The sequence below is a fragment of the Pimephales promelas genome, chromosome 11 (genome assembly GCF_988280905.1).
Source record: "Pimephales promelas chromosome 11, fPimPro1.hap1.1, whole genome shotgun sequence".
Lineage (NCBI taxonomy): Eukaryota > Metazoa > Chordata > Actinopteri > Cypriniformes > Leuciscidae > Pimephales > Pimephales promelas.
The window spans coordinates 23,313,067-23,338,004 of NC_142779.1; the positions used below are offsets into that span (position 1 = coordinate 23,313,067).

The 24,938-nt window shown below is 37.6% G+C and overlaps 1 protein-coding gene across 2 annotated transcripts in view; it reads left to right on the plus strand.

The window, feature by feature from the left end:
* fam135a (family with sequence similarity 135 member A) overlaps positions 1–24,938 on the plus strand; it is a 32,809-nt gene that overhangs the window by 3,397 nt on the left and 4,474 nt on the right. Inside the window, exons 4-18 of one of the 2 annotated variants that reach the window (XM_039651676.2) lie at positions 6,575–6,654; positions 9,932–10,071; positions 10,181–10,251; positions 10,360–10,533; positions 12,513–12,639; positions 14,491–14,644; positions 16,368–16,445; positions 16,851–16,900; positions 18,368–18,526; positions 18,716–18,789; positions 18,875–19,029; positions 19,795–21,589; positions 24,211–24,371; positions 24,456–24,547; positions 24,762–24,859. In XM_039651676.2, the coding sequence (XP_039507610.2) occupies positions 6,575–6,654; positions 9,932–10,071; positions 10,181–10,251; positions 10,360–10,533; positions 12,513–12,639; positions 14,491–14,644; positions 16,368–16,445; positions 16,851–16,900; positions 18,368–18,526; positions 18,716–18,789; positions 18,875–19,029; positions 19,795–21,589; positions 24,211–24,371; positions 24,456–24,547; positions 24,762–24,859 (3,408 nt within the window). The remainder of the gene's footprint in view (positions 1–6,574; positions 6,655–9,931; positions 10,072–10,180; positions 10,252–10,359; positions 10,534–12,512; positions 12,640–14,490; positions 14,645–16,367; positions 16,446–16,850; positions 16,901–18,367; positions 18,527–18,715; positions 18,790–18,874; positions 19,030–19,794; positions 21,590–24,210; positions 24,372–24,455; positions 24,548–24,761; positions 24,860–24,938) is intronic. The other variant, XM_039651687.2, reaches the window with a different exon arrangement.

Sequence of the window (24,938 nt, forward strand, 5' to 3'; positions counted from 1 at the left end):
TCTTAAAAGAATCGGAATCGAGAATCGTTAGGAACCGGAATCGAAACAAGGAATCGGAATCAGAATCGTTCAAACTCAAACGATACCCAACCCTAGCCATGACTAAAACAACAAGGATTGCACAGGAAACGTTTGGTATGAGAATGCTTTATCAGGCTCTGCTCTCCATCAAGATGGATTTGTTACTTGAGAAAGTTTGATTAGTTCATATAGACAAATAGTGAGGAACAAAGGCATGTATTTGCATTAAGATGTTATCTTTGGAAGGAGGACAATACTGAATGAAAATCAAAAGTGTGAACAATATGCTTCCCTATTGGATTTTCTCAGGTTTTTCTTCCCCAGGTTCAGGTTTATGTTCTGGAATTCTTGGCGTTTGTCAAGTTATAAATGTATGTGTATTGCTTTTTTGTCTTAGGGACAAATTGGTAAACCCTGGTTTGTTCTTGGCTAAACACATTGCTAAAACTTACCACTTGCAGCCTGCAACTATTTCCATTTAGACATTCCAAATGAGATCATCTTTTCTGATAAGAACAACGTGCAATGCTTTCTTACAGTACTATACAGTCTGTTATTCCTGCTTGCTTGCTGGCGCGAGTCTCTGCATCTAAATGTGCACTAGCTTTTCTTAGAATTCATAATTTAGGAGTCTCCTCACAACTATTTCTGTTCGGGCATGTCAAAAGTGTCTGCTTGTACAGTTGTGTTTCATGTTGCAGATTGGTTCTCCATTAGTTGGCTTGCGTGGGGGGCACTTCAAAATACCTTGCTGTTTCAACCAGGTTTTTTTTTTCAGTCAGTTGCAGTCAAGGCCCAATTAACCCTGACCGATTGCCAGATAAACAGTTGTCTGGTAACCTGATTAATAACTGCATTATTATACGGTTTAAATTGCAGTGTAAATGTGTGGTCACATATACAGTTGCTCTTTAAACAATTCAATTTAATAAGAATCCATGCAATTGGGAGCTTCACATGATGCGAGTTTGGGAGTTTCTGCTCGAACAGGCAGATTTCGCTAAGATTGAAAGTGACTTCTATGCGAGCGGTTCTTCATGCATCGCTACACTAGTGACAATGGACCTGTTTAGCCTGCAAAATTTCACAGAAATGTCACTAATGTGACCACACCTTAAAGGGTTAGTTGTGCAAGATCCAGAGGTTCATTCTCGTGTCACACAGCATATTTGAGCTTCTGCAAGAACCAATGAGGTTCATTCTCGTGTTTTGCTGCACGTTTGAGATTCTGCAAGAACCAATGAGGTTCATTCTCGTGTTATGCAGCACGTTTGAGATTCTGCAAGAGCCAATGAGGTTCATTCTCGTGTTACACAGAACATTTGAGCTCCCGCAAGAACCATAGAGCTTTATTCTCGTGTTACGCAGCACATTTGAGCTTCTGCAAGAACCAATGAGGTTCATTCTCATGTTACGCAGCACGTTTGAGATTCTGCAAGAGCCAATGAGGTTCATTCTCATGTTACGCAGCACGTTTGAGATTCTGCAAGAGCCAATGAGGTTCATTCTCATGTTACGCAGCACGTTTGAGATTCTGCAAGAGCCAATGAGGTTCATTCTCGTGTTACACAGAACATTTGAGCTCCTGCAAGAACCAATGAGGTTCATTCTCGTGTTACGCATCACGTTTGAGCTCCCGCAAGAACCAATGAGCTTTATTCTCGTGTTACGCAGCACATTTGAGCTTCTGCAAGAACCAATGAGGTTCATTCTCATGTTACGCAGCACGTTTGAGATTCTGCAAGAGCCAATGAGGTTCATTCTCATGTTACGCAGCACGTTTGAGATTCTGCAAGAGCCAATGAGGTTCATTCTCATGTTACGCAGCACCTTTGAGCTTCAGCAAGAACCAATGAGGTTTGGTCCCATGCTTCAAGCAGGTTCGCTGATCAATGTTTATATGTGATTAAAAAGCCTAAATTCAATCTGTTCATAATATAGGTAGAGCTTTTGTGTGAGTGAATGTACAGTACATGTGTTGTATTACTTTTGTTTTGTCTCGAGGACCCCCTCGAAAACGAGATGTCTCATCTCAAGGGGTTATCCTCAACAACAACAATAAATCTTGTCAACCATAAAGTGATTGTGCCTCTTCAGAACATTTGGATTAAAGGGATAGTTCACTTTGAAATAAATTTTTGATATGTTTTAGCTTACCTTAAGTGCATCCAAGATGTAGGTGACGTCTTTGTTTCCACAGCATTTTCAATTTTGACATTTTTCAGTCTTACCGGTGTTGTCTGTCAGTCATATAATGCAGTTTTAGGGGGTCCACCTCAAAGAGCATGCACAGAGAAGTCCAAATTAAACATGATTTAATGACTCGTAAATGTAAGTACACATTGATGGCCTAAGACGAAACGAGCGGTTTGTGTGAGAAAACGAACAGTATTTATATAGTTTTTACCTCTTGTTAACAGCCGTCGAACTGATCTAAATCAGATGTCCAAATGAACCGAACTGAACCGTCGACGAAGACGGTTCTGAAGTCGATTTCGATATATCTAAATATGTTTAGTGAAAGGTAAAACTTCTGAAATCTCAGTGTAAACAATGCGTGACATAGACACGCGAGAGATCACTTGTGGCGTAACGTCTGGAGACGGATCAGTTCGGTTCAGTTGGACATCTGATTCAGATCAGTTCGAACGGCTGTTAACAAGAGGTACAAACTATTTAAATACTGTTCGTTTTCTCACACAAACCGCTCGTTTCGTGTCTTAGGCCATCAGTGTGTACTTACATTCACGAGTCATTAAATCAAGTTTATTTTTGACTTCTCTGTACATGCTCTTTGAGGTGGACCCCCTAAAACTGCATTATGGGACTGACAGACAACAACGGTTTGACCGAAAAATGTCAAAATTGAAAATACTGTGGAAATAAAGACACCTAAATCTTGGATGTCCTTGAGGTAAGCTAAAACAAATCAAAAATTAATTTCAAGGTGAACTATCCCTTTAAAAGCACTCAAATCATATGAATTAGTTTTATGATCTGTGATTGGCTGGAACAGTTTATGTTTCGTAGTGTGGTTTGGCCCAGTTTGTTTTTGTAGCCGTTAGTGGAGCCTGAGGTGTCTACAGAGACTGTGTTTTTCAGGGTACAGGCAGCTAGCAGATAGTGAGGAGATGTTTGCTGTATGTGAAAAATCACACCTAAAAAATGTGTGACATCACTTTTTGAAAAAAAAAAAAAAAACACGAAAAAAGGACACGTTCAACTTTTTGAAGCATCAAACCGGTAGTTGCGTAGCTGTCAATAGAGGGACATAAAGCTGTCAGATTTCATTGAAAATATCTTCATCAGAGTTTTCTGTCCCTCCAATTTCTGTCCCTCCATTAAAAATCTATTTCAAGACTTTTCATAAAAAGATTCTTAAAGAAAGAGCTGATTAGTCCAAGTCTTCTGAAGAGACATGATGCGCAAACCCCACTAATGAATAATGTAGATCATGGATATAGACAATCTAAATGCCTTTACATATTTAATGTGAGGATGAAATTTTAATTAGCAGATAATCTCAGAATACAGTTGAGGTTAACTGCAGTTTGCACAAGTTTCGATGTAGTCTATTTCAACAATATTTAAAAAATATATATTATTGATCTGACTGAGAACTGAGGAGAGCTGGACTATGACGTTGTTTTTTGCAGAACTGCTTTATAGATGAAATCAACTTATTTAATAATTGATGATCTTTACAACAGAACTGAATCAACACTGAACTGCCTTCCGCTGAACGACAGCCGAAATGCATTTTCAAGTGCATAATAAGTGGGGTTAACACTGTAAAGCTGCTTTGAATCTATTTGTATACAGCACTTTATAAATAAAGGGGACTTGACTCAAAAACCTGAAATGACCCAAATTCAGTACATATCATTTGTATGTATTTCAATACGTGAGTATTTCAATGCACAAGATCCAAATTTAATGTAATCTCTAAGGCTCATTGTGCTCTAAGAAAAGCCATCGTTTTATTTAGAACAGGTAAGGGTTAAGTTACAAGTGCGGCCCACATTTCAAAACCAGTCACTAGATATATCTAGGGGTGCAAGGTATGAGTATGATGATGGTATGGCATATAAAGTTATTTTTGCTAGATATCCAAAGTAAAAATATGTTGTTGAATTGTTGGAAGCAGTGTCGGGTAACGCATTACAAGTACCACAGGTTACATAATAGATTACTTTTTTCAAATGACTAGTAAAGGAACGAATTACCTTTTTAAATTTAAATTTCAGTTACTTTTTTACACAAGTTACTTTATTCTCCCATTTATGAACCAACACCTATCCTGTCCCCATATTAAGAGAAATTACACTACAGATGAATTTCCTTCAGCCTGAGTCTTATTCATTTCACTTTTTGTGTGGAAGGGCCTTTTTACATTTGCTAAAAATAAATGATTAAAACGCATAAAATAATGCCCAGCCCAGATGAGAAAAAGTAATGCAAAAGTAACAAAATGCATTACTTTCCATAAAAAGTAATTAAGTAATTCTTAGTAACTTTTTTTAGGGGGTAACACAATATTGTAATGCATTCCTTTTAAAAGTGACTTTCCCCAACACTTGTCGTAACTGCACTCTTTTTATGTCGCAGTGTAAACATCTAAAGGGACTCTTTTCAAATGAAAAGGAAGAAACCCTGTGTTATCGGCAGTGCTAATAGGGTTGTTTGGTGTCAGCCTCAGGCTAACATTCCACATCTGCTGACATTGTCGCCACGGGTCTAACTAAAACAGAGAGCCATTGGGTTTGCTCAGCTGTGCGACAGGAAGCTTAACGCAACCCTCATTCTACTCTTTTAGCTCCTGTAAAGGTTACTAGTTGTTTGTTCCTGTTCCCTGATCTGTGTTCCGGCCAGCCCGTTGTATTCTTACCTCCTATCTCCCCCTGCTTTTGATGTCATGATATTCTCGTCAGGATAATTGCAGCTCTATTTTGGTTGCCTGAGCTTCCTCTTTCATTTCAAATGCATGGGAGGATAGGGCACAGGATATCAACAGAGCTGCATAGATGTACAGACACGTGCTAAAGCTCTCTCATCTGGTTTATTCAGTCGAACTCTGAGTAGAAATGAGGAACTGAGAGAGCATGATTCTTCTCTTTGACGGCCACAGAGGCTTCTTCCTGTAGTGAAGTTTTCTTCCAAAGTAGAGAAGCAACACCAGGAGACTTTGAGATATTTTTCTTCCAATGTAGAGAAGCAACAGACCAGGAGACATTGAGGTATCTTTCACGCAGAAGTTCTTTATTGCGTCGCTGTAGTCATCTCAAGAAATCGTCTGACTAAGAGAATTTTACATTCTAGTTTATACATTTCAGAGGGTGGTATTACATAAAGGAGGGGACTCTGGAAACAAAGCAAATTTAAATGATTAAGCTGGTTATCCGAGTTCATCAGGTAACAGTGTAACTCAGAACCTTGAGATGCCAATCCCATCAGACTGATTAGATCAACAAAAGACCAAAATCAACGAAGGAGGGTAATATTCGAAACCTTGATTTCCTCAAAATGGAAAACAATGTGTGCACTTTCTCAGTTAAAAATACTGTTGCACTGGTCTGGAACCTAAATTAAACATTTAAATAAAAATGTGTAATCCCTCTAAGGACCACATAAAAAAGCTGACTGATTTAATTGAAAATTAAAAACAGAAATGATCCATTTTCAAGAGTCTTTTTTTGTATTAATGCTTTTTAAACTGCATTTTTCATGTATTATTGTGAAATGTTATTACAATTTAAAAGCACTGATTTTGTATTTGAATATCTTTTAGAATATAATTAATTTCTGTGATGGCAATAAAACAGTCTTCAATGTCACATGATCCTTCAGAAATCACTCTAATATGCTGAGTTTGTGCTCTTGAAACTTATCTTATTATCATCATTAATGTTGAAAACTTTTATAGAAACCATGATGCATTGTTTTCAAGATTCTTGAATGAATAGAAAGTACAAAAAAGAGGGTTTGTACCGTCATAACCTAGAAAAAAAATTAAATGAGCAAATTCCAGGAAAAATCACGGCAATTTGTTTCACAAATTTCTGTATAATAGAATCTATGTTTGATAATTGTGTTTAAACAAATACTTGCCATTTGGTCATTCAGTCATGTGACGTGATGTTCTTTGCACAGTCACAGCTTGTACAAACAAATAGCATTAATAGTCAGTGTTTTTTGCTATGATAAATTTGAGCATGGATTTTTTTTAATGACACTTTCTTGGACCAGTAGATCATGAATATTTGCCTCAAAAGTAATGGAAATGTATTGGTAAAAATGTGTATGAATGAAGCCTAAAAGAAACGTTGTAACATTATAAATGTCTACTGTCACTTTTGATCCAATAATGCATCCTTGCTGAATAAATGTATTATTTTCTTCAAAAAATGTCCTTTCCTTACCTAAGCTTTCTGAACGCCTCTGGTTGTGTATAAACTGTGGTATATGGTATATCGTTGTTTCAATCAGTATTTTGATTGTGTTTGCTTTTCTCGAATACTTAATGAAACCTGTTTTTTTTTTTCTGGATTGACAGGTTCTATCAGATCCGAGCTGGTGTGAAGGTGCCGCCACGGATCCCGCAGAGGGTGGAGGCCAGTCTGCTGCATCCTATTGGTAAAAACAACAACAAAAAAAAAAACCTCATACACCTCAAATAAACATGACTCATTCAGTGCAATGGATGGTGGTATGGTTGATGGTAGATAATCAAGTGAGATGCCACGTTATATTTTTTAACTAATGGAAGTCTGTGTTTAACCTTGTTGTTGATTCCTGTTTTATAATGTAATTTAAGTTTTATTTAATGTTTGATTGATTGATCCCTGAGACCTCATCCTGTTTTCCCAGTAGATAGACCTATAGAGACTGTATTTTGTAACTTGTTAAACATATCTAATCCGTTAGATATAATTTAGTTATTTTTTTCATTTGAATTTTGCGACTATAAAGCGAAATGTTTAAATTACAGAGTACTAGAGTAGGAAACGGCAAATGAAAATTATATTATTGAATTTAAGTGATAATTTTGCCCCAAACGTTTCACATGGGAGGGAAAATATGAATTGAAATATGGAAATGCTTTGCCATTTTACATATTGCATTGCCATTTCGCTTATTACATTTCAATTTGAAATTTGCTACCGAAATGCTTCAATACCTCCAGGGATTTCTTCAAGGTGGTGTTTTGCATAGGAATGCAGCTTATCTTCACTTATGAGGGTTAAACATCTAACCTTCCCTTTCTAACATAGTTCTTAAAGCTGTAGCCTTCGGCTCTCTTTAAGGGGTCTGTGTCCGGTTGCATAAAGCACCTTAAGTGTAATTTTTCCTTAAGTTCACACTTATGTTTCCCTTAAACCTAAGGGTGTTGCAGAAAAAAAAACCTTATCTGTTACTTAAGGGTTTCTTTAAGTGAAACATCATAAACACTTAGATTTTCCCTTAAATGCTGTTTTTTCACTTAAGTAATCCCTTAAAAAGTGTTAAGTGTTGCATAAAACCCCTTAACAGTCATTTCCCTAAGTATAATTAAAGGTTTGGAAATCGTAACCTTAAGATTAACACGGACAAAAATAAGATGAAATGCACTCTATCTTGATCATTTTCAATACTCGCAATTCCAATTCCTGACTCCCTACAATGGTTTTGATGACACAAGATGGTTTTTATACTGCCAAGGGCGTAGCTCGCGCGGTGAGCTGAAACCTGCGTATGTCACGAAGTGCGGAACATCCAATAGGAAAATTCAACTGCAGTAGCCACCGTTCAACCGTAAGAGGGCAGCACTAAGGCGCTTTTACACCATATATTGTAGAAATAGAACACTTTATACACAAATGTCAAAAAAGTTACTCGAATCAATGACTGGTATTAATAAAGATCCATTCTTAAAGATCATTAACTAAAAAAAGTTGGTTTAGGGTTTAGTTACTCTTTAAAGGGGTCATGAACTGAGAAATGAATATCATGCTGTAAAAATATCTTGTAAGTTCCTAAAACTTCCTTTATTAGTCCAAAAACAGCTTTTATTGAAACTGAGCCCAGAGAACGACTCGCTGTGGAATGTGCTTATAGGTGAAAAGACTGTCTCTGCAGAAGAAAATCAACTCCTACTTCATCATTGCAATTTTGGCCCTTGCTTACCGGCATGTTAAAGAGATGATGAGGAGAGAAGAGCGATACAGGATCACTGACTGGACTAAAAATAACATTACCTTCCAACGGATATTAATGCTTGGAATGTGTTTTTTTTTTCTTTTTTCCCAACAATATGAGCATTATGTCTCAGTTGAGCATTATGTATTGTATTCGGTACATCAAACCAGTCTCAATTTCGGCACAGACTTTGCAAACTGACTTTTACTATATGGACCTGACTGTAATGCGACAACGTGTAAGTGTTAATTCTAATGCCTGATCTGTGATCAGTGATTTCTGATATATAATGATTCATATACTGTCAGATGTTCTTTGTCTATGTGTCAGTAAATCAAACTAGTGACTAAACGGTCAACTTCACATTGTTTCTCTTAGTTGGATTAAAATAATCTGTTTTTTTTAAACTGTCATTAAATTATATATATGAAGAGTTCAGATGCAAAAGCCTCTAAATGCCATTTGAAATTTTCTTCTTTAATGATGATTTTTATCAAACTTGTATATTTAAGTTAAGTAATTTCACTTAAATAACAATTAATAGGTAATTATCATTGCCATTTATATGAAATCACTGAACTTAAATATACAAGCATGATAAAAATGATCATTCTAGAAAAAAATATTCAAATGGCACTTAGGCTTTTGCATCTGAACTCTTCATATATAGAAAGCGATCAGAGAACACTCCCTTTACAATCACTGGAGCTGTCAATCAAACATCTCGAGTTTATTAGTGACTGAGTTCTGGACTCTCACCAAAACTCCTGTTTTAACAAAGTCCATTTTATTATTAGTCTTTGGTTACATAATCAATGATTCTCTTATTTACACTGTGTTAGTTATGATGAAAAAAAATCGTTATGCAGAAATTGAGTTGCAATAATGAGATCACTGCATTCATTCACTCAATATATCTGTGATCGGCTACAATGCTCATCACTGCAACCTTTCAGACCACAATCTAAATATAATGCTATAGTCAACACTTCACGATTAGTTAACCTTGAGAGCTGTAATAGTAAAAAGTGCTAAAAGTTTTTGACAGAGTTCCACATTTAATACTTATTTCATACGCAAATATGTCAGCCAATCACAGCAGGGGCGTTTACACTGAAGTCTCACAGCAGACACGGCTTTTCGAACAGAGTTCAAATCGGAGGCTAAAATCTGGGTAGGAAAAATGCCTTTTATTTCTAAATTATAGCTCTTTCTGATGTAAAAATCATACTAACATAACATAAAAGTGCGCCCCAACATAATAAAATAATGCAGTTCATGACCCCTTTAATATTACATCAACGTTTAGCTCAGAGCCCACAGTGATTGACACAGTGGGTTGAAAGAATCTTTTCTTGCACATGCTCTGTGTCTGTTGGAGTGTGTAATGTCTTTCACCCTGTGGTGAAATGTGATGAGAAGCATCATTATCTGTCCATCCACATCCTCTCGTCGTAGAAGTATCAGGGCAGTATGTATGTTTTTGATGTTGGCACCATTGATGTCAAACTTGTTTTGGTTCACTTTGTCACTCCATATTTGCATGTACACAAATAAAGCAGAAAACAAGAGTTTCAGATGACGGAACAATTAAAAACTGTAAAAATATAGCAGCTTATTTCTGTAAAGTCAATGAATTGTTTGGGATTTCTTTTTTTTTTTATAGGTTTAATTTCATCGAGTAGCACATCTATCTGAGCTTTGTAAGGCCCTTCTAATGTGTGTTTTCTCTCAGGTTCAGATCTGGCTTTCCCAGCAACAGTTCAAGATGATTTGGGCTGCAGCAAAACCTTTCAGATCCTTTACAAAAATGAGGAGATAGTAGTCAATGATGTCCTCGTATTCAAAGTGATGATGCTGCTAGATGCAAAGAAGGTGAGCGACTCTAATGACTCAAACAACAGTCACACTATGAGTTCTGTGATAAAATCTACCTGTGTATGCATCACTAGTGATAGTGGTGATGGTATATTTTCCCCTGCAGGTGGAAGAGTCCTTAAATGAAATGGACTTTCAGCTGTCTTTGGACTTGTTTTTCACCGATGGCGACTACTCGTATGTAGATGAATAACTGAACGCTTTTTTCCCGATTTTACAGTTGCCTATATTTAGGGTTAGACAATTGTTTCACATATAAACGTGTTTGTTTTTGTCTGTGTTTAGGCCTGAGGACCCTAGTTCTCTCCAGAGCATCAGCAGTCGGACGCTGCGTTTGCACTTTAGCCTCCACAGAGGCATCCACCAGCACGTCAACGTCATGTTTGACTACTTCCACCTGTCTGTCATCTCTGCCACTATCCACGCATCACTAGTGGCCCTGCATCAACCTCTAATCAGGTCAGCAGTAGAAAACTGCACCTACAGAACACAGTAGTCATTATGAATATGTGTAAGTGTAGACAGTAGGTTGTGATCTTCCAAGACTTCTGTGTTTTCCAGGACAAACAAACATCTATGCTTTATACACATAGAAAAAATGCTAAATTAACTGTCACACTGGCCAATAATTTAAAACATACACTACCATGCAAAAGGCTGGATTCAGTAATATGTATTAATATATATATATTTATGTTTTTATTGTTTATTTTTAAATAATATTTTTATTCAGCAAGGACAAATTAAATTGACTAAAACTGACAGTAAAATTGTATATAAAATATTTCTAAGGAAAATTACTTTTTATTCATTAAAGAATCCTGGAAAAATTTGTTTTGACAAAAATATTAAGCAGCACAGCTGTTTTTGACGTTGATAATAATAATTAAAAAAATTTTGAGCACCAAATTAGCATATTAGAATGATTTCTGAAGGATCATCTGACACAGAAGTCTTAAAAATGAAAAAAAAAAAAACACAAAAAATTCTGCTTTTCCATCAGGAATAAATTACATTAGAGTGAAAAAAATGTTTTAATAAAATATTTTAATTTGTAATAATGTTTCACAATGTTACTGTTTTTGATGTGTTTTTGATCAAATAAATACAGCCTTGGTGAGCAGAAGAGACTTCTTCTCAAAACATTAAAACATCTTTCCGACCCACGCTTTTGAACTTGAGCGTATTTGTCAGAAGTATTTTTCATTTATTTAAGCAAAACATCTTTTCATTGACAATAGGGTTGGGAACCGAGAACCGGTTCTTTTCCAGAACCGGTTGTGTTTTTGAAAAAATACCGGAACCGTGCAAAATTCCTAAGTTTCGGTTCCGAAAACGGTTCTGATGCCGATGCGATATCATCATGTGGGCGAAGTGCTGGGAGTAGAAGACGCCGTCTTATTCCTAAATGACAAAAACTTCACCACTGAAGTTGCGATTTGCTCTCACACGCGCTGCATTTGTCACACACAGACACACGCACGCTGCGCGCGCCGACCGCCGAGTCACTCTCTAGCCTACATTCAAATCTGTTTGCGCTGAGAGAGAGAGAGCAGTTGTCAATATGAAACTGCTTTACAATCACACAGTCTCAATATTTATTTGTTTCACATATTCAAATGATTTCCGTTACAGAATTAGTGAGATTATAGTTTGAGTAAACATTGACGGTAGTGGTCAAAACAGACGCAGTCCGTATATGAGCGAGTGCATCATAATGTTTTTTTTTCAAACCGTGTTTTTGTCTTATCTTGAATCACTACGTAAAGCCTGTAATAAGCGTTAATACTCGGACTTCTTTAGACTGGCCGGCGGATCGCAGCTGCTGCGGAGTAGCCCAATGCCTGCGTGACTCGTCATGGACATAAACAGAGAGAAGTAGCTCCGGCAACAATGTTCTTCCGCAAGACGCATGCAGTTCTGTTTATTAACTGCTAGAGCGCCGATTTATCCAGTAATGAAATAAGTAAAGTCTTTATGAATCAATCATTCAAACCGTTTTAAAAAATAATCTGTTCTACACACATATGTGTGTTAAAGCATATACTATTCCTTCTGAGAGGGTATTCTTCACTGTTGGAGATACAATAAAGGAGAGGTCTAAATTATTATAGAGAATGCAGAATTTTTTAATTTCCTTTATATATAATTTTTTATTTTTTTTTGCAAAGATTGCTTAATAATATTTTGAGTTTGTTTACATTACCAGTCTGTTAAACTAATTTGTCATGTACTATAAGAAATAAACACAAAAAGGATTGTGGATTTTTCTCTTACTAATATTTTTAATTGAATGGGAACCGGAATCGGAACCGGAACCGGAAAATGTCTCACGATTCCCAACCCTAATTGACAAAACATACCTTTAAAAGGTGCACGTTTTGAATATTGTGCCTTTTATTTTGAAATGTGTGTGTTGAATTTGATTGTCCCCTCAGTTTCCCACGACCAGTTAAAAGCACCTGGCTGAATCGTAACGCTCCGGCACAGAGCAAAGACTCTCTCATCCCACCACTGGAATCTGTGGTGTTCGGCACCACCTACGTCAAGCAGCTGTCACCAGATGTAAGACACACACACACACACACACTCGCACACACAAATATCCTCACTCACCTGAATCAACCTTTTTTTTTTTTTTTTTTAGCCAAATTAGTGCAGTGTCATTTTAATACAATTAGTCAAAGGGTGCTCTCACATCTGTAGTTTCGGGTTCATTTGGTCCAGGCCAAGGGCAAAGAATTAAATATTAGTGGTTTTCACACCGGAAGAACCTAGAACTATTGACGGAAGTACCCGGATGTCGGCGTGTTCGCATAAGCTTATAACTTTTTATATATTGTCTACTTTTATGTACATTAATATGTCTATTCAATAACGTATTAGATAGGACTGTTGGTCAGATCGTAACCTAATGAACACGGAGAATGCGACCACTGTGTGTTTGCTCAGACTCTGGTGTCTCAAAATAAAGTCCACCCATTGTCAAAATAAGTCACAACAACAAGCGCGGCTTACAACACCTCAGAGTTCCTACTGGCGGTGTGAACGCAAAAAGGTTCCTATGGGAACCATTAGTTCTTGGAGAACCACCCTGGAGCCGGTTTCACAAAGATAGACTTTGACAATTGCTTAGATATGGCAGATAGTCAGACTTCAGATAGACATCTAAATCAGACCATTGCACAAAGCGCTTAAGACTCTGACTATCTTAAGTAGGACTACACTGCAATGCTTTCTGGGTAAAATAAGACACTTTTCAAATCAAAAAACATGGTGGATTGAGTAAGCGCATTCAACCGCTCAGTGTCATTTACATTTATTAATTTAGCTGATGCTTTTATCCAAAACGACTTACAATTGCTATATATGTCAGAGGTCGCACGGCTCTGGAGCAACTAGGGGTTAAGTGTCTTGCTCAGGGACACATTGGTCTCTCCCAGTGGATTCGAACCTGGGTCTCTCGCACCAAAGGCATGCGTCTTATCTACTGCACCTCCATCCCGTTTATCCCAGCGAAAAATATGTGTTTGTTGAAGGAGTATAGCAGTTACAAGGACATTTTACTTAGGAAATTTAGCGGACAATGTAGTAACAAGAAGACATTTTTAGTTTGGAAAAGTCAATTTTCCCTTTGCTTTTGGCTGTTTGTAATGTAACTGATTGTTACTGCTGGTTGCCATGCCAAGGTAACATAGTTAGTCTTAGACCTAAGTTAGCCTGGGGTAAGGTGTCTAGTTTTTTTGGTCTGAATTAAGTCAGTCTTTATTTTTGAGAAACCATCTAACTTGCATTAGACTACTATATGAGCAAATTTTAGACTTGTCTAACACTATAGACCGGTCTAAAATAGCTTTGTGAAACCTGCCCCTGGTGGTTAGTTCCTAGAACTGAGTTACTAAAACTATCCCGTGCGAAAGCCCCAATTGTAGCATTTTTCTGCCGTTTTGCTTCCTTTTCACACCACACTGATCCACACCTAGGGGGAGAAACAAACGCTAGTGCGATTTAACCTAACTAAATGAGGCACGTGTGAAAGCACCCAAAAACACTGCTGACATTGCATTTCAAAAGCAAAGAACAGACGTTTCTCAGGACATCGGTGAGAGCTATAAGGCTGTCCATAAATAGATATCATTATGTAACTAAAACGCTTGAGCTGTTACTTCGCAGTTAATGAGATGATGTGATTTTTATATTACAACAAATCTCTTGAGACTCTAGTCACATTAAGCTGCCATTAAGGTGCCTGTTGGACTATAGTGAGATTTAGAGTTCACTAAAACTTTATTCCCTCATCTCAAATGAAATGGATTGAATCTCTAAGGGGAACTTTCTTTGAGCACAGTGCAAAAACTCTTAATGCTTCTTCTTCAACGTTCATTGATGCATAAAGCTCTCTTTTATGATTTGCAGGGCAAAACCTTTCTGGTATCGGATCAGTGCCTACAGCATGCCTTCAGCCTGCACCAGAACATGTGTGCCAGCTTGCTGCAGGCGTATCAGGGCCTGTTCTGTTATTTAACCTCCCTGGCCAAGAATCTGCCCGCATCCCAGCGATTGGAGCTAGGTATGTAGTCCCATCAGTACTGAAAGAATAAAATTCTTGTTTCCAAGAAGACTGAAATTATATAAATATATATAAAATGACACTGAACTTCAATAATTGACTAATGTGTAAGGCATTTTGGTAAATAATTGACATGTTTTGCTTCAATATTTCAGAAGGGTGTTATTTTAACCAAACTTTAAACACTGCAATATACACTGCGGTCCAAAAAATTGGGGATTAAAAATTGTATTCACTTTATTCAGCTAGGATGCATTAAATTGATTAAAAGTGACATTAAAGACAAAAACAATGACAATAAGTAATAAACAAATAATATGTTTATTGATGTATGATAATAAGTTTCAACAATGATAATAAGTATTTTTTCTTAAGCAGGAAAGCAGCATATTTAGAATGATTTCTGAAGGATCACGTGACTGAAGACTGGAGTAATAATGCTGAAAATTCAGCTTTGGTATCAGGATGGAAGCTTGTTTCCGTAACGGTTTAAAAAAATTAAAAAACTTTTTATCTCACAATTTTGACTCTTTTTTTTTTCTCGTTAGAATTGGGTTATATAAACTCGCAGTTGCAAGTTAAACATTCAGAATTGCTGAGAAAAAAGTCAGTCTTGGACATTATAACTCACAATTGCGAGTTTATATCTCAGAGTTCTGAAAAAAGAAGTCACAAGATATAAACTTGGGGAAAAGAGAGAATTACTAGGAAAAAAGGTGAAATTATCTTTTAAATTGTTTTTTTTTTTTTTTCCATTGTGGAAACAAGCTTCTATAATCACAGGAATAAATTAAATTTAAAAAATATATTATTATAGAAAAAATATATAATTTTAATAATATTTCACAATATTGTTGTTTTTACTTTATTTTTGATCAAATAAATGCAGCCTTGGTGAGCATTGAAAAATATTATATTGCTGAACTTTGGAATGGAACAGCAAAAGAAATTTGTCTGGTAAATTTGTACATTATTTGAATGAACTTGGGGGGAAAAAAATAAAATCTAGCATCAAATATCATTTTCTCCATGGAAGCCTTGGATGTACCTTCAGAGAAGCTTGTTGACTAAGTTTTTGAATCATTGCTCCATAATATTTGTATATTGTGATTATATTCAATTTTGTTTAATTATATGTGATTTATATTTATTATACCTTTTATATGCTACAGTTTGATTTTGTTTAATTATATGTGATTATATTTATATATATTTTGTTGCTTATTGTCTACCCCTACTGTCTATATATTTTATGTTTTTGTTGTATATGCATTGTATTATTTTCCTTCACATATTAATTTTTATTTTAAATCTCATCAGAGCCCATCACTGAATACTCACTCACTTATACTAGTGCATCCACTCACTTCTTAGAGACTAAGGAAGAGCTGCTGTTAACAGCATATTGTTAGTGTTTCTAATAAGCCTTTGTCCCTCAATTGTGCCTCTGTCCTCTTTCTTATGAATGTATCAGCAAGCAGATCCTTTTACCTCCCGTTTTTATGTTTGTAATATAAATCCTTTCAGAACTTTCACTCTAAACTCTCACTCACTCACTCTCTCACTCACTCACTCAATGCTAAACTACTCACCCTTGGCTGCTCCTGACCGAATCTATCTAGTGACTGAACTTGCATGTATTTAAGGGTTCATTTTAAGCTCAAACAGCAAAAGGGGAGAGTGAAAGTTTTAAACGTGCCTATATGTGCAATCCCACCACTAGCCAAGCCCAGCATGCAGGTCCTTTATGAACGAGTTCTCAGAAGACCTTATCCTCGAGACCAAAGGCACGTCTACATAGGTATGTCCCTCCAAAACCGAACCTCAGCTCCACACGCCTCTTGCCTTTCATTTGTGTCTCTTTTTTAGCTCTTTCTTTCTTCTGTTCCCCCAACCCTAATTTGGACATTTTTCATTGACAAGTGTCCTTCAGTGAGGGAGTTCTTAGCTCAGCTTAGTTCTTTTCCTTTAGCAGTATCTCAGATCTCAGGCTGACTTTGGATCAGTCTAAATCCTTGAACATTGCTGGTATTCTCTGTCCTCTGACTCCTACTACTTCCTGTGCTGTTGTTCCTCTAGCTCCCTCTCATGTGCTGCCAATCACAGGCTCTTCAGACAGACCCTTGTCTCTCATTCACTCCATCCTGCTGCTGTAGAAACAACATTTTCACTTGGCTGTCTTTTCTTTCTTTTTTCTTTTTTTTAGAAAAACTTGATGTGGAGGTCCGACTTAATGAGCTTTGTGAACAAGTCAAGGTATGTCATGATTATCAAGTGAATATATATATATATATATATATATATATATATATAATTTTTATTTATTATTATTATTTTCATTATGATTTACATAATTTATATGCAAAGAAACATGGAGTTGTCAAAAATACCTAGGCCCCCTAGTGGGGCCCGGACCCCCTGGTTACCACTGTTTTATATAAATTAATTACAAAATAAAGTTTGTGTTTTACTGATTCTACTAGTCTTATCATGAACTTATTGTGAATAATCATGTATTTTTGGTTTGCATCCATCATTTTTCAAGTATATATAATTTACTGGATCAGTAAAAATAGGCGTTACAACTTTTAATGCATAAATATTTTTTGTTGAATTGCCAGCTAAAATAAATGTGAGATATACCATTACTGTAATATAAAATTACTCGTACCTAGGGGATGCACAATATATCGGGCTATATCTGATCCTTTTTAATGATATCGTTATCAGCCCCATAAGAGAATTTGGCTGATATATTAATAATTTATTTCCTTCAGCTGAGATACTTCAGATGTGCACTGTGCACCATGATGGTTTTGAGTTGCTTGAAATATGATTGGAGTCCCTTCAAAAAAGTAAAATACAGTTAAGTACAACATGTGAAGCGCAAGTTATAAAGGCTACTTTAAAATTCTGTCAGCATTTACTCTCATGTTGTCCCAACCTTGTAAGACCTTCGTTCATCTTTGGAACACAAATTAAGATATTTTTGATGAAATCTGAGAGCTGGATCAGTCCTCCATACCAGTCCATAGGCTCCTTCTGGGATTGAAACTTGCCGGCCTCAAAGTTAATAAAGATGTCGTTAAAATAGTCCAAGTGATTTCAGTGGCTCAATCTTAAATTTATCAAGCAACGAGAATACTCTTTGTGCGCAAAAAACAACAAAAATAACGACATTATTTCAACTATTAATTTCCTTCTCTGTGGGCCTCGAGTCAGTTCACTAGTATAATAGCGTAAGCTTCTGTTGTACGTCACACGCATCACACACATGACCAGCGTTGGCCAACAGTGAGTCTACGACTACGTTAACTGACTAGAGGCCCAAAGAGAAGGAAACGATTAGTTGGAAAAAAAAAGTCATTATTTTTGTTAACATTATATAAATATATATCAGCCAATATATCAGTTATTGTCTTTCAAATATAAATAATTATTGTATTGGCCAAAACTTTCATATCGGTGCATGGGAAAAAAAGTCGTTATTTTTGTTAACATTATATAAATATTTATCAGCCAATATATCAGTTATTGTCTTTCAAATATGAATAATTATTGTATTGGCCAAAACTTTCATATCGGTGCATCTCTACTTGTACCATATGTTAAGGTCAATCATAAATCCCTTTGCTTTAGTTGTTGCTTGGCTTGATTGGTGCCTCATGATCATGGTTTACTGAACTGCTTTTTTTATATATATTTGTGTATGGATTCTTGCAGCAGAGGGCAGAGAGCCCAGATGAGTTGGCTGAACTGGTGAACATGAACTTGGCGCAGCTGTGCTCTCTGCTTATGGCATTGTGGGGCAATTTCCTGGAAGTGGTGTCACTGAATGAGCGCGTCTCTGCACTGTTGGCCCAGGAGCATCACACATTACGGGTGAGCTCCGAGATTACTTCTACCATATGCATATTATATTTGCATACTTGCATATTTATGCATTGCATTTGCATTCTATTCTGACACATTTATTGACACAAAGATTCATGAAATTGGTGTTCCATTGTAAGAAGTGTCTGTGCAGAGTATATTTTTGGCTTTACTTATCTTGAATGTTTAATTTTTTAGGTGCAAAGATTTGCAGAAGCTTTCTTTTGTCTTGAACACCCAAGACAAAGTGCGCTGGCCTACCAGGAACTGCAGTATGTCTTAAAATATCATTACTGTAATGTAGTTATTTAGCATGAAGAGTACATGATAATTCAAATGAACTTCTTTATTCAACAGTGCTCACAGTCACCAACAGATGACCACAGCTATTAAGAACTCGTCCTACTTCCTGTCCTTACCACCTCTTCCTGTTGAATGTGCTGATCTGGATGGGGATGTGAACTCCCTACCAATCATCTTTGAGGACAGATATTTGGAATCCATTACTGAAGGTATGTTTAATGGCACTCCTTGATCAATTACATGATAATCTTTGCCAGATAATCTAAAAATTTAGCCATCAGCTCATTAGGAAAAAAAAAACACAATGCAATTGATTTTACTTTTAGGGAAAAAGCACATTTTGAAAATAATGTTGGAGTTTTGTGGATTTTAATTTAAAAATTTGTTCTGGGAAAATGTATTGAAATTATAAATGATTCATCTTCCATTTCATCTTTACAGTTATTGTACAATAAATGCTTTCTACAGTGAGAAAGGTGCTTCACCTGAGTTATTAATACCACATGTGTCTTGCTTACGTTTTGTATCACCACCATTGATAAACAGTTTTGAAATGCCTCAGTTATACAAGCTTTCAAGTATAATTTTGCTAAACAATCTACCTGGCTAGATGTTTCTAGTAATCCTAAATACCTTGGTTAGCTGTGTTTAATTGGGTTTGTAGCTAAATTCTGCAGGACCTTCTCCCTCCATGAGTAGGAATAGACCCCTGAACTAAAGGGTATAAACGAAGGGTAAAAAAGGATGAGATTTTATGTTAGTTCATGATGTCTTTAGAATACATTAGGTGTGACATAGTGGTTAAAGATATGTTTGGTAATGAAAGGCTTAAAGTTTCAGAACCTTCATGGGGCATTTCAGGAATTATCAGCATTATGTCCTTAATCTCAAATTAATTAAATGTACTGTACTCATTTTGGATTAAAATGTCTGCCAAACATCTAATTGCTTATTATATTGTTTTTACCCTGAAGATCGTGATGGTCCATGGCTTGGTCTCCACAACACCAGAAGTGGCTCTATGTCCACGAAAGCAGAAAGGTCCAACTCAAAAGACTGCATTGCTAGTGGATTGGGAGCCCTTGGTCCATGCCCAGATAAGCAGCAAACTGTCCTCGCCACCGCTTGGCCTGAACAAAATGAGCCTCCCCTCAAATCCAAAGCCAAATCCATCAAGCTGAAGAAGAATGCCAAGACTGAAAACTCAAAGAAGCTGATCAGGCAGACCTCGAAAGACTCTGTGGTCCTCACAGGCTACAAGAACTTGAAGGTTCCTCGTGGGGAACCGACCACCAAGTCCAAAGATGTTGATGCTCAGTGCAATCCGAAAGACGATCTAGATGATATAGGCAAATGTATCCTCCAAAATGAAACCGCAACCACGCATTGTGCTAAAGACTGCACCACAAGCGACATTCAAGGTAACGTCAGTGTCCAGAGCGACAGCTTTTCCAATCTTTTGTGTTTGCAAATGCAGGCAAGGCCCCAGGCAGGTACTGGAGCAGAAGCCACACAGAGTGCAGCTGCCAGAGTTGATTTGACACATCCACCTGCTGGGCTCAGACATATTGATGTTAAACCAAGCGACAAGGACCCCTACCAAGGCGATAAGGTCACCATTCTCTTACCGCACCACTCAGATCCAACCGCCAAGAGGGATGTTCCAGAGATCACACAGACCGATTTCTCTGAGTTCAAGAGTCGAGTTGGGGATGGCCCCACGTTTGTCGGAGCTTGTGGAGCTGCACTGAGGAGTGATTGTGTTCCTCAAGCCTCCTCCAGGCTCTCAGACTCTGGAATCGAGAGTGAGCCCAGCTCTGTGACACAGCTAGCACCGTTTTCTCCTTCTCCTTTTGCTGCTTCTGGCCTCGAGGCACCTACAGAGCTTACTCCACAGAGCACCCACCAGAGACCACCTCCGCTCAGCCCTGCCTCCAGAACAACCACCGCGTTGGAGGGCCTCAATCCGGAGAGCACCAGCGGCATCAGTGGAGTCCAGTCTTCCCTTACCTCCATTAACTCCCTCCCCTCGGATGATGAGGTGGAGACAGAGGACACTAGCAGGAAGTCCAGCATCCTGGTGCAAGAACAGAGTCTCATCTTTTCAGGAGAATCTCACAGCCTCCTGCAACCGAGCTCTAGAGTTTTGGCCCAACAAAAACCCTCCATCAGTCATGGAGATGGGCCTGTGTCACACGATGAGCACTCTGCTCTCCAGTCCTGCTGTGAAACTTCTGCTCCTGACAGGCCGACGGGATCTACCGAGACAGATTTTCCTAGTGGTTTAGGTATGGGGCCAGAAGCATGTAGTGAGCCTCAGACGGCCGCCCAGTCCAGTACGTCAGTCACTAGCAGCACGGACCTGGTGAAGAAAGGCTTTGTGGAGAACTACTTTGGCTCTCGCTCTAGCACTGATATATCTGAGATCAGCCCATTGGAGACTGCAGCTGTGACACTGGGGATTCAGACTTGCCCCAATGCTAATGACGAAGAGGATGAGGAAGAGGAGCAGGAAAGTGAAATGATTGAGAACGGTTACTATGAGGAAACAGATGGGCTGGTTTATGCTAATGGACTCCCAGGGAAGGAAGGGAGGTGTGAGGATGGGGGAGCAGAGGGAAAAACCCTTTTTTATGATCACCTGGGTTTGGAACAGCTCCAGGAAACATACATATCCTCAGCCGGCCTGCAGACACGGCCTCCTGGACCAGCTCCAACCAGCAACGATCTGTGCTGGTACAAGAGTGCCCCTACTGCTCAGATGACAGCGTGAGTTTTCTTTTTTCCCTTCACAGGAAGAAGCCATCTTCGAAAAATAGTCTCTACCAGTCGATCTACGAACGCCGATCCAAGTGCGCTGAACTGTGCAGAATCTCATATGGTCCGTTGTTTCTGGAAGAAACACAAACACGAACCATTTCTTCTCTTCAGTATGTACACGTAGCCTACTGTTCGCGCTCACCGTATTACCTTATTCACATCTCACCAGCGCACATGGATTTGTGTTCGTAGATCGACTGGTAGAGACTAGTTTTCAAAGATGGCTTCTTTCTGTATTCGCGAAGTTGACTGTATGTATAAAATATCTTCTTATTAAACTGTATGGACACTGACAATGTTCTCAATGCTTCGGTTTGAATGTAGGGACCCTTATTATGCTATTGTGTTAGTGTGGGGCTATTTTGAGCCTTGTTAGTGGTAATAACAAGCGATTTTTATTTGTCATTACTCTATGCCCTATATACTAGTGTTATACTAGCATTATAGGCTAAACTGTTTTTAGAGATAAAACTCTTTACATTCGCCAATCGTGAAAACAAATCTCAGATAACGGTTGACTAGGTAACAATGTGTAATTAGACCAAAAGGTTCATTTTGCGCCGGAGTTGTCCTTTAACATGCAAGCTGTAAAAAAATATGCGGCGCTCACGCTTGCAGTGTAAATAAGGGGTAAAACGGCCGTAATTCACGAGGTTTCCTACGTATACATTCCGTGTGTTTATTTGATGCATCCTTGCTGAATAAATGTATTAATCTAATTTTTGAACCCCAGTGTAGAAAAAGGTCTTAAACTTTCATCAAAATTCAATGACTTGATCTAACTCCGACATATGTAATCTAGGTCACCCAGGTCTTGTATAAATTTTAATGTTGACCAGTAGCCATATAGCTATGTTTGACATTGTTTTAGGCTACTCTTTTAGGTAACCTACCTGACTAACCTCTTGTAACTGCCTTTATAAAATCTCTGCGGTAATTAAAGCTGCAGTCCGCATTTTTTCCTCTTTGTCGCCATCTCTGTTCGAAATCTGGAATTGCAGTCATTCGCGGAATTATAGTCAGTCATTCGCGTACAACTTTACGTGAGTTGTAGTTCGACACCACTCAGCGTGGATGAACACAATGTTTGAGGAGAGTGTGCAGCTGTCAGTCGCCGCGCCGGTGTTGATACTGACATTCAGAATCACAGATTATTCTTTTTGGAAGTATGACCAATTTAATAATTTTTGCCAGAAAAGTGTCATCTGAACAAGTAAGAAACATCATCTTTTGTTCTGGTTCAAATGACATTGCAGTAAATCGTGATGATTAAATCTAAAAATCACTTATCACGCAAAACCATGTAAATTATACTTTGTTCTCAAATTGTTAATGTTAACAACATCAGCATTGCGTGACTACATGTAATGTCCTTCCGATATGTATCCTTGTTTTCGCATGGGTCCGGTTGCAGTCTCTTTTTTTTCTGTAGCCACTCCGAAGTCCGAAAAGTCTTTTTACAACAGGCGAGTCTCCAGTTGTCACTGGTGATTGTCGTTTGAACCTTTCTAGATCGGGCATCAAATTGACAAGTTTAATTTAGAGCCAGACCGATATATTGGCAGGCCGATATTATCAGCCGATATTAGGCATTTTCCAAACTATCGGTATCGGCAGTTATAATGGCCAATAAATGAATATTTCAAAAATAAAATAAAAACAGACAAAACTCGCTTGAACCATGTCATAAGTGTTGGAGTTGTAGAGTTTGTCCACCAGAGGGCACTCTACACAGTCGTTGAATATACTGACTATCATGTCCAGTTTTGCTGCTGTTAAATAACCCGAGAGTGAAGCAGAATTAGCTAGTAATAGTTATGTTACGTTGTTACAGTGTAGTTGACTGACTGTCCTTTTAACTTTTGAAAATGTGACTGAAGTACTTCTTTAATAGCGCGTGACAGTTATACGAATGACGCGTATCATCTCTTATCATCGTTTCTGAAATAAAAAAAAAATAATAATAAAATATCGGCCGATATATCGGAATATCGGATTTTAAAACCAACAAATCCTTTATCAGTCGGGCTCTAGTTTAATTATATCAAGTGCTGTGAGAAAAGGTTATAAATCTCCACCTCCAACATCCTCACACACAATATAGCCTACTAGCCGAGACTCCTTCTTTATGTGTACAGATGTGACGTAATGATGCAAAGACATGCTCGAATCTCCTGCTAAAATCCACCAGTACCACTGGAATTAAAAACATTTTTACAAGCTTACCACTTTGAATCGAGCTAGCTAAGGCAAGCAGATAGTTTTGAACACTGGCTGATAATGTATTTTCTCAAATATGTATTTTGGATCATTTTTAACCCAACAAAAAGCTATGGACTGCAGCTTTAATTGTTGCTGTAATTTAATGCGAAATAATATAAATTACAATAATAATGACAAATTTGAGAAATCAACTGCTGTTGAAATCAAAAGCTGTTTCACATTAAGTTTGGATTCTGGTAATCCAAGATATTTTTGGAGGTGCATTAAAAGCAAGGAGTTTTTATGCATAATACATAGAAACTGTGGATTGCTGATGCATGAGCTAATGCCCGTGTGTGAACCTTTAGGTTCGTCCAAGCAAAAGAAGAGCTGAAGCAACTAAAGTTGCCGGGGTTCCTGTACAGTGATGTGGCAGATCTGGCGTCCACTGTGCCATATTTCAGCATGGATGAAGATGAAAACTGTGATGAGGGCATACACCTCATAGTGTGTGTACATGGCCTGGATGGTAAGCAGTCACACTCTTCTGTTTCTTTAAATTGAATAACTCCACATTAACAGATTCACATTGATTTAAAAACCTTTTCTTTAGGTAACAGTGCAGATCTGCGTCTAGTGAAGACTTATCTGGAGCTTGGTTTACCTGGTGCTCGAATAGATTTCCTAATGTCAGAGCGCAATCAGGTAACACATCCCATGAAACAAGCACTGGGTTTGATGGGCAGTTTAGAGAATTAATAGTTGTTACGTTATTACATTTTAAAGTATATGTACAATCACTGGACATGCTTTTAAAACTTCATTTGGCTTGGAAAAGAAATTGAACATTAGAAACGGTGTTAAAATTTGATGTGTTTTAAAACTTTAACCTTGATTTTCTTGTTTTTTTTTATTCAAGAATGACACATTTGCAGATTTTGAGTCAATGACAGACAGACTTTTGGATGAAATAGTGCAGTACATACAAATCTATAACCTCACAGTTTCCAAAATAAGGTAAGAACTTTTCCTCAAGTGCAAATATATCAGAAAGTTAAACTCAGATATGAGAAAAGTATTTTTAGAGATCTACAAG